General features: G+C 33.5%; 1 protein-coding gene across 4 annotated transcripts; it reads right to left on the bottom strand.

The window, feature by feature from the left end:
• Window positions 1-1,237: 1,237 nt before the first annotated feature.
• Window positions 1,238-7,944, bottom strand: LOC123221382 (zinc finger CCCH domain-containing protein 38-like). 4 transcript variants are annotated; one of them, XM_044644244.1, is made up of 6 exons: window positions 7,762-7,944; window positions 6,887-6,926; window positions 6,241-6,801; window positions 4,424-4,900; window positions 1,692-3,972; window positions 1,238-1,612 (listed from the first exon to the last, which is right to left on the bottom strand). In XM_044644244.1, exons 4-6 carry the CDS (start codon window positions 4,849-4,851, stop codon window positions 1,583-1,585), a joined length of 2,739 nt encoding a protein of 912 aa, XP_044500179.1. In that variant the 5' UTR covers window positions 4,852-4,900; window positions 6,241-6,801; window positions 6,887-6,926; window positions 7,762-7,944; the 3' UTR covers window positions 1,238-1,582. The 4 variants fall into 4 exon arrangements, with proteins under 4 accessions (XP_044500179.1, XP_044500185.1, XP_044500174.1 ...); XM_044644250.1 differs by lacking the exon at window positions 6,887-6,926; XM_044644239.1 differs by lacking the exons at window positions 6,241-6,801; window positions 6,887-6,926.
• Window positions 7,945-10,810: the final 2,866 nt, after the last annotated feature.

Genomic DNA, 10,810 nt, shown 5'->3' with positions numbered 1-10,810 from the left:
ATGATAGAGTTGGATTCATTCGCTTAATTAGAAGACATGTTGGAAGATTTGTTCGGCAGAATATCTCTAATCTTTACCTTAACCTAGCATATAAGAACACACTATGGGTTAATTATACAAGGCTATTGAACAAACATGGCTCTGATACCACAAAAATTTTGGATTGACCACTGACACAGCTAACAATGCTCCAAGGCATGTTCGGGAGAATTAGGATTAGACACTAAAGAAAACCGAATATGGCCAAGACGCTTTACTTTTCTCAAAATGGCTATAGATCCTCTTTGGTTTTCAACTTAGTCTTTTCCAACAAGTTATGTGATAGAGATAACTTTGGTCTGAAATTTTCGATGAGGTTTTGATAATATTTCCATGAGCTTAGTCATCACCATCAAGATAGGAGTATAGAGATTATTTTCCAAAAAGATTATTCTAGATGTACCTTCATCAGTATTCACATGTATCCACGATTGTGGATAAAAATTAGAGGAAAAAATAAAAACAAGTTCAAATTTTGCATACACAACATGCAGTGGTTTCTTGGTTTGAATAAAATTTCCCACAATTTCTATTCATTCATTAAAGGAAATCATACAAAGATGTTACAAACGTTTTAAAAAAGTACAATTTATACAAAAGGAAATAAATGGAAGTAAAATAGAAATATAATATTGTAATAATTCTTTACATGATCTCCTATATTAAATCAATACTTCATAAATTTGAAATAAATCAGATCTTCCAACAATAAAATGATATTGTTTTTTCGCATTTGTGAGCCTATCAAGCCGAATGCCCAATGGTTCAAGCTCGTGCATGACCCAATATAGTTTGTCTCAAGTTTGAACAAGCTTAGCTGGCAATCAAACCCAAGTCAAATCGGCTCAAATCCACCCCGTATCATTCCCCCAACCCAATCCCATACACAAAGATTCCTAGCCAAGTACTTTTGCAAAGCCTAATCTAGTAACTACACTAAAAAAAAATTCTAGGCCTATCCAAATCAAACAGTTGAAAGAGAATGCAAACTTTCTCCATTAATCCTTCTCCAAACCTGCTTCATGTTTCTGACCTAACAAGCAAGCTGAATTATTGTAATTATTATTACTATTATTATTATTATTATTACTATTATTATTATTATTATAATTATTATTATTATTATTATTGTGCTAAAACAGTGATCACACATCAAATTCTGAAGGACCAGATTAATTATTTGAAGGCAAAGAGTGTATTGTTCATAAGAAAAAGTATGTTGAAAGTTAGTAAATAACCATATGTCAACCAGTTCTACAATCACAATGATCATAATATAGCGCTATATGGAACCATCATGAAAACGATCGAATGCCAAATATTAAACAAAAAAGAAAAGAAAGAAACAGGACTGCCATATATCTACACTGTGAGTTAGAACTAAGCAAACCTTGTTTCCAACATTTAAAATACATAATGGGTTAAAGAAATAACCAGTTGAGGAGCTGCAGAAGCATATAATTGCCTCAGAAAACCATTGGTGGCTTCCTCAACACTGGAAGAACCATAAAAATTGCATCATGATAGTTCCAGCTCCATTTACTTAGCCCTTTTGAAATTTGTCCACGTATGCCTGCCATGGTTATAAAATTATGTAATAATTAGGTTTTTTGACACACAAAGAAAAGAGAAGGTTGTGTGCGTGAACTCACGTGAACAAGTTTGCTAAGCTTTGGTTTCGAAAATGCCAGATATTGGTTAATTTTTTCTTGTGTTTGAGGAATATTAGCAGCCTCCTGCATAGTACCAGTAACTTTATCAACTACTTTCTTCACTATGTTTTTGTAAGCATCTTTGGTAACTTGACCTTCTTTCCATGTAGGTTTCAGGATCTCCTTAACAAACTCCACCAGTGCAAATTTAAATGTGCGAATCGCTCTAGGTTCCTTACTTTCCTTAGCATCCTTCCTTTTTCTACCTTCATCATCATCCGTGTCATCACCATCTATTTTCCACACAGTATCATTCTCTAGAACAAATTGATTTACTTGTGCTTTCTTGGTTTCCTCAGCCTCCACTCCACCACTGTTGTTACTGATCTTGCAATCTGCATCTGGTTCCACCTGTATTGATATTTGGCTCTTGTGAGATGGTTCTTCTGAACCACCATTAGGAATCTCTGGCTTTACATCCACAGCGCTTTTCTGTCCGACAGACTTTATTATAAACAGTGGGAGGTCAACAGCATTCTGCTTCTTGGAGTCAATGCTATCACATAAAGGATCATACTGCGATTGAGATTTAATGGTTTCATTCTGCTGATTGGTCACAGCAGAATCTGGCTCAAGAGAACCTTCAGCATTCACAGATGAAGACACTTGCACCAGATTAGGGGAATTAAGAGCAGTATAAAGTTGGGGTAACTGCTGCTGATTTCCAAGAAACTGAACAAGAGAGGCTGAAAGCTCAGTGAGCTTTTCACCGCCAACCACATCTTGAGCTGGCTTAATTCCAGAACTAAACTGTGATGCACTTTTATCTAAAATGCCTGGTTTGTTGATTGATTTTTCCTCCAGAAACGTTGTGTGAGTTTGAGGAATTTTTATATGTCCTCCAGAAGGTTCAGAAGTGACTGCACCTTGATTTTGTCCAAAGGAATTTAAGCTTGAGAAGGGTAGAGCACTTGGAATTTGGCCATTCTGATCAAAGCTTTGTGTTGGCAAGAGGTTAGCAGAAAAATTTAGATCAATGTGTGAAGTGGCAGTTCTTCCAAAGGCATTCTTATCACTGCCACACAATGCAACACCGCCACCTGCTCTCTGATTATAGTCATGCTTGAAGTAAGGCTTTTCAATTATCATCGGTTGCACAGACGAAGCTGCATCATGCAACTGACCTGAAACATCACAATTTATTTCCTGTTCATGACTGAGTACAGAGGTATCACCAAGAGCTAGAGATTGTGAACTCTGAGTTATATGACCATGCTCTTCTTTAAGTGCATGGTTGGAAGGCTGCACTCTATAATTCCACACAGGAGACATCTCCATATCACCAAGCAATTTTTCAGTAACTCCTGATTCAGGAACTCCCATGCCAACAGTAGAATTTTTCATCTTACATTGAAGGGCTTCCATATTGTTGCTATCAACTACTCCTTGTCCAACTCCTGTTTGGTCAGCACATACTGCATTCTCATCCAAGCTGTGAGGCCATCTAGATTCCATAGACCAGGCAGAAAACCTTGGTTCTAGGGATTCCATTCTTTCATTGTGATCCTCAATCAATTTTCCAGTATCTGGCAGTTTATCTTTACCACCCCATTTTTTACTATCCCATACCCTCTCCACATCATCTGAATTATGGCTCTGTGACCACCTATCATCCCTTGCCCTTTTGTCAGCCATCCTTTCATTTTTTTCATCACTCAACTTTACAGCATCTGTGAAAGTGCTTGAGTTGCTCCATGTTGGACCGTTCCATAATTTATCTGTGCCATCTAAATTGTGGCTCTGCTGCACCAAGTTGTCAACCCGTGACCTTTTGTTAGGACTTGCAAAGGCCTGAACACTATGAGAAAACCTGCAGTATTTCCCGTTTCGACAAATTCCTGCAGCAAAGAATTTGCAGGGAATATCACCTTTCTTGTGGGAATCATGGTCACCTCCCCGCTCCAAAGATGCATCCCTGTTTCTTCCACATCGTATTGGATACTCCCTAGATTGATGAGGAATGAAATACTTAGGAGCTCCAGCTTTCCTATGTCTACTTTCCCTACTCTCTTCATAATTTTCACTGCTATGATGAGAAAATAGACAACTTTTTCCTCTCCTACATCTCCCAGCAGCAAAATCTTTACAAAATTTAGCTGATACTCCTGATCTTTCCCTGTTTCTGACATAGATGCCCAATTCTTGTCTAAATCCACAAACTGGGCTTCTACTCCGATTCAAACTTCGGCTGCGGCTCCTGCTTCGGCTGCAGCTTCTACTTCTGCACATAACATCAAAGAAGGCAGATGTAAAGAAATCAATTAATTCCGACACATCTCACAGAGGGAAAACATACACTGCCAAAATTAGATTTCATATACCACATTATTTATAGGAAAACTCCTGGCACCAAACATACAACAGAATAGACAAATCAAGTATACAAATAAAACTAACAAGAAAAAATCATGAACAAATTAAGACTTTAAAAGAGATAAATAAAACCAAGAAAAAGCACAACCATAATGATTTCAGTTAGAAGAATAGAAAGGAAGAGAAAGTTTGCGCTCAGAGTTTTTAATATCATCGAGGAAAGTAGTATAAAACAAATCAATTGTACCATATATATGATGAAACAAATTACAAGCACAAAGGAAAATCAAGATAAGAATAAAATATGTACAAAAGGAAATTCATTTTGTCCTGAAATGTTCCATTAAGAAGATAATCACCTGTGAGGTCCATTCCAATCACTTCTTGGGGAGTGGTGACGAATTTGCTGTCTCCAATCATCCAGGCCAGGAGACATTTCCATGCTGTAATTCCCTTCTCCATCCCATGTACTTGTGGCTCTGAAACATTCCCGATAGTCACCAATGCAATCCTCCTTCTGAGAACCTCTGCTACCAGGCAAAGGTTCCCTAGATGAAACTTGCAAATCACGCCTTGATTTCAGCATGTTATCTTCCCTAGCAGACCACTTGTGTCCACTACTATAGCCACCACCCTTGGGAGAAAACCATCCAGAACGCAATTCTTTGTCATGAAAAGACATACCTGCTTTCCGAGACCAAGCATTGTCTTGCACATTATCATATGAATGTTGGGACTCTTCTTTCATATCCCATTTAGAATTGTGTTTTATGCTACCTCCACTCATCACTTTACAGAAGTATGTCCAGCCTCACTTTGATCAAAAGCAGTATAATCTGAAGTACAAAAACAATGTCTTAACAGAGGCAAATAATACAATATCCATATTCATCATTTAAATTCTTTTGTTTCTCAAATAAGCAACTGTTCAAATAGTTCAAAGTGTTGAGCAAATATTTGATCCCAGAACAATTTTCAAGTCAGAGACATTACACAATAAATTCTACAGGTCATCCTAACACTTGTAGTGTCAACAGACAAAGCCAGAAAAATAACTTACATTTCAAGGACTAGTACCAGATATTCGGGAAAGAGCAAATATATAGACCATGTAGAAAAGACTCTACTCTGAAACTGCAAGCAAGAAGTTACATCTGATGCCTACAATAATTAGCAACTCCTTACAAGTCATAATACTTAAGAAGTTCAAAAAAATTAGCTCTCAAATATAAAAGTCCCAATATTTGAGTTTTAAAATGTATCACTTTTTTCAGTTTCTGGATAGGAAAATAAATAAGGATCTTAAAAATGGACAATAAACAACTTTTTTCTATAATAAATGAAAGATACCACAGGAAATTAGAACTGAAGGGGCAGTTCTTGAAGCTATCCCAAAAATCCAACTTGAATTAAAAAACTTTAACTAGATCAATAATAGATTAGATTTAGCAAAATAATAGTCATGTTATAGCAAGAAGATATACCATAAGCCATCCTCCAAATTAAGTTAAAAATCATTTCTTAGAAGTGTAAAATCAATTAAAAATAAGAAAAACTACCAATCACCGGACAAATGCTACAGAACAAAAGGCATCTCTTAGTTGTACAAGCCAACTGTGAATGACCTAATTTCACATCAATTTCCTCGTAAGTACCAGGCTCCAAAAACTACTCATTTGGCATGTAAATAAAGCGTCTTCCACCTCAAAAGCAAACCGCCACTTCTATGACTAGGGATGGCATTCAATTATCTTTCCCCAATATCATACATAGGGCTGGATTCGAACCGAGCCTATTCAAGCTCGAGCTCAAACTCGGCTCGAACGAGCTCGAAACGAGCCAGCTCAAGCCAATATTTTCTAGCTCGAGCTTGCTTGTTAAAATTTATAAATTAAAAATTTTGATATAAAAAAATGTTGTTTTGATCAATATGTATTAAAACAACATCGTTTTAATAACGAATTAATTAAAAACTCGAATTCGAAACGAGCCGAACCGAACTCGAACAGAGTTCGAGCTCAACGACCTGAGCTCAACGAGCCTGAGCTCGAGTTTGGTTCAGCTCGAATCTAACCCTAATCATACAAAAGAATTGGCACCACAAGCAAGAAATATATGTCCAATTTCCACATCCAAACCAGCACAAACTGGATAACTTTACATTGCACTCCATAACCTGCTAGTAACTTTCATACATCAAAAGAGGGTCGCATGCACCACAATCTTTCAAGCTTTTCTAGCATGCTCTCTCTCTTTACAAGCAACTACAAGAGCAAAATTAGCATATGATCAACAAAGAATCACACATAAGAATCAATTCAATTTTCAATGGCAAATATATGCTATAGCTTGCAGGCCCATTCTTCATTTCATCATAGCAGGAGAAAGACTTCCATTATCTCTAAAGGGCAACAGGAATAAACACTGTTGTATTGTTTTAGCAATTATGACATGTCTCCCCAGCTGCTCACTTGGCTTGGCCCGTTGAGGACCAAAAATTTAGCCAAAGCTACTCAGTAGGTTGGGATTCCGTTGTCTTGAACTATGACTTAGGTTTTATAGTGCTATGTCAAATTTTTTGGATCGTCTCCACTCAAACAAAATGAAACAATCCATTAATTTGTGCAAAAATCCAATAATTTTCATGTGGAAGGATAGAATGCCATTGCAAAAGTAATCGCATCAGTCACTTTTGAATGCACTTGAAAATCCCTCCATGATTGACCTTGTTAAAATACTGCAGAAAAATTATATTTAATATTAGCAGCCATGTAAATGTACTCTTATTAAGACACATAGAACTAAAGCACATATGGCACTACCTAGTTTGATACCTCAGTCTCTAGCCTCTAAGAATCTCACCTGCGCAAATCAATGAGAGACTAAAGACTCAAATGAAAAGGCATAGAAAATATATCCATTAGCTACCTAGTACAGATAAACCATAATCAATTGACTAGACGATTGTCAATGCACTTATAAAATACTTCTACAACTTTCGCAAGGTAGTCAGAGTCCCAATATTTGGCAACCTAAAATAAAACTAAAACATAAATAATATATAAATCAACCACTTAAAAGCATTCATATTGTATTGTGGATATCTTAATAATAAAGTCATTTCATAATCATTAAACATGACACTAGTTAAATTGCATCTAGCAGTTATAACAGCAAATTGACATCTAAATCTCAAAGAAACACAACTATCTGTTAATCAGCACGAACCAGTTTATTACCATAATATAATTAAATTCATTCTCAATCCGATCACTAGTTGCAGAATCTAAACCAAACCTACTTCAAAGTTTAACGCCAAACTCACAATAACTCAAAGTCTCAAACAATTAAAAGTTTTAAGCCTTCAGTAGATAAATTATATACTACGATATACCTTAATTTATTTTCAATCCCCCCACTAACTGCAGAAACTAAACCTAACCCCACTTCAAATTTCAACGCCAAAGTCACAATAATCCAAACGATTACAAAATTTAAGTTTTCAGGAGACCAAAAAAACCACATAAAACCCTAATTCAAATCTCAACGACTTCACTGTTTCTTTGCTGTATTTTCAACTCTCAATTCCAGTAAAAAGAAACCAAACAAAAAATAAATAAAATGAAGGTTCCCCGGCAAGTGAACTTTCTTGGTGGGTCAGATCGAAGAAGGAGTATAAGAAAAAGAGAGGACTTACGTGGAGTGAAAGAGACAAGAAAAGCGAGCCAAATGAGAGACTGGTGAGATTGAAGGCGACCAAAATGAGGGTTTCAGCATTGTCTGGTTTGAGTAGCAGAGCGAAAGCGGAAGGAAGCAGAGAGAAGACTTTGGCTTGCTTACACTTAGGTTTAGTTATGAAAGGCCAAAAGACTTACAGGAGCCTTTAGTTAGACGGGAATTAAAGCTTACTCTTATAATTTATTTTTATTATTTATATTATTTTATTTAATTTATAAGTAGTATTGGATTTTATCCCTTATTTATTATCGATGGTAATATAACAAATAATATAAAAGATACTTTGATTATTATCTTTATTTTAGATATTAAAATATTATTAATGTAATTTTGATTTTATTATAACTATATCATTATTTATTAATTTTTTGAGATAAAAATAATTTTATTTTCAATTCATATAACAAATAATATAAAAAATATTTTAGATTAATTATACACAAAGGTCTTTAAGTAAAATAATATACTAAGAGTTTTTTATTAACTCTAACTAAACATAATAATTATTCATACCTACAACTTTATCAAATTTTACCCCGTAATACTCAAGGTAAGAAAATCTTTAAATTTTGATAATAAAACATTCTCTAAACCAAACGTTACCTTACAAATATTTCAATGACAATAAATAAAATAATAAAATTATTAGTACATATTTTGAATACATAAAATTAGTATACAAATAACATATTATCATATGATTAAGTTATATAATTCAGTAATTTTAAATTAAAGATAAAATAACATCTAATTATATGATAATATATTTTATATATATATTTTTTTTGTATACTCAAAATATATAATGTAGCATTGTCCTAAATTAAAAATAAGTAATAAATTTATAGTAAGGATACCCACCGACGTTTTATTATTTTAATAATAAAAAGCAAAAGTTTAAATCAAGCTCTTATGAACAAATATTATGTAAAATATATGTAATAAAACTATACGAATAATTTTTATATATAAATAATAATATATTATCATATAATTAATTATTATTTTATTTTTAATTTTTATCAATCTAATTATATAATAATAATTTATTATTTATACATAAAATTATATGTATAATACTATTAAAATATGTGAGACTGTTTAAGTAGGCCATTTTAGTGCATTTAGAGCTGACAAATGGATGGTCTAAATCAACTTCAAATTAGGTCAAAAAGGTGTAGGTGAGATGGATATGGGTTGAAAACGAGACAAGATATATTGAATATGTTTGCGAAAACTTGCATGCGACCATAGAAATATAAGTAAACGTGCAGGATATGTGTGACTATTAATTTATTAAGTTTAATATTTTGTTTTTTATTAATCAAATCAAATTCCGTGGAAAAATAATGACATGTATTATTTTTTAGTTGAACAAAACAAAAATCAATGTGATATAAACACATATTAGTGTTTATTTTCTTGAAATGTAAAAGCAATAGCTTTATTATTATTGTAAACCTCTCAATTTTCATAGCAATCTTGTTTTTTTTTTTTTTTCCCTATAAGTTTCTCATTGTAATATTCATCCAAATTATCTTTAGCTTCATTATATCTTATATGTTTTATTTTTCTCTCTTTTTGTGTAAGTTATTTCTTTTTTTCTTATTAACTTTTATCTGATTAAAACTTTTAGTTTAGTAGTTTATCTTAGTTGAATCTTTCTTTTTCTTTTTCTTTTTGTACTCTAAATTTTGTATTTTACTTTCAATAATTATCATTTTTCTTGAAGTTTATCATGTGAAGCAAGGTGACTTCCTTTGCACTCATTTGTACAAGTTGTATTGGAGTATTTTGGAGTTGCACCATTTCTACATGCTCAAGAAGCATGTAATCGAGGAAGCCTTCTATTTCTTATCCATATGAGTGATTGAAGAAGCAAGTTTCACATCTTCCCATATCCGCACAATAGGAAATTCAAAGTAGTAGTCTAGTTTTAGATCTAATTGGTGTATGCCTTTCCTTTGATTTTTATATGCATTAGACTCTAATTATGTTTACTCTTTTTGCAGTTAATCACCATAAACCAACTTGGGGTGTTACTCACAAAAAAACAGATACAAAACTTTTGTAATTAGGGATGGTACCCAAAAGGCCAAAGAGCTACTCTTACTAGCTACACGACCTTGTCCCTTAGGTTGTGTCATTTCCTCGTTCATCTAGAAAATAACAATAATCACTCACTACTTAAGGTAGATTGAAAATATTATTTGTTTATGCGAGTTTTTGAAAACATTTTTAACTCTTTTCTTCCCAGAAATATGAGACTACAAACTCCTTGTCTCCTTTAATTAAATAAGAAAGCAAGAATACATAAGCTAGACTTGGCCATGGGCCGGTTTGACCCGTGAACCAAACCGAAACTGGCTCGCCCCAAATCTGAACCGAAACCGGTAAACCCAGAAACGGACTGAACCGAAACCGAAATCTAAATTTAGTGGTTTGGTTCCGGTTTATCTAATTTTGAACCGTAAAATCATCGATTCACATCTGGTTTATGAACCGATGGTTTTACTATACTGAACCAGAAAATTTTAAAATTTTTTTATTTTTTAAAATTTATTAAAGAACCAACGGTTCCCTGCACAGGGAACCGTTGGTTCATTGCAAAATGTGCAGGGGACCGTCCCTTGCACATTTGAAAAGACCCGGAGTAGGGATGGACAACTACCTTTTTTTGATGCTGGATTGAGTGCAGTATTCCTTTGTTAATGGCTGAGAATCCTCTTTGGTCCCCTGCAATTTTCAAAATCCCATTTCACCCCCTATTATTTAATTTTTTTTTAAAATTTTTTTCCTATATATATATCCATTCAAATTTCAATCTCTCCACTCTCTCACTCAATCCTTCAAACTCTCATTCTCATTCTTTCAGTTTTTAATACTTTCTTAATCTTTCAATTCAATCAAATTCTCTTAAATTTAATTAAATTATTTCTTAATTTTTTATTAATTTCAATTTCAATTTTTATTATACAATTCATAATTAATTATAGAAATTATTTCTA

The sequence above is a fragment of the Mangifera indica genome, chromosome 1 (genome assembly GCF_011075055.1).
Source record: "Mangifera indica cultivar Alphonso chromosome 1, CATAS_Mindica_2.1, whole genome shotgun sequence".
NCBI lineage: Eukaryota > Viridiplantae > Streptophyta > Magnoliopsida > Sapindales > Anacardiaceae > Mangifera > Mangifera indica.
Note: the sequence above shows the minus strand (reverse complement) of the source record. Positions and strands in the feature narration are given on the sequence as shown.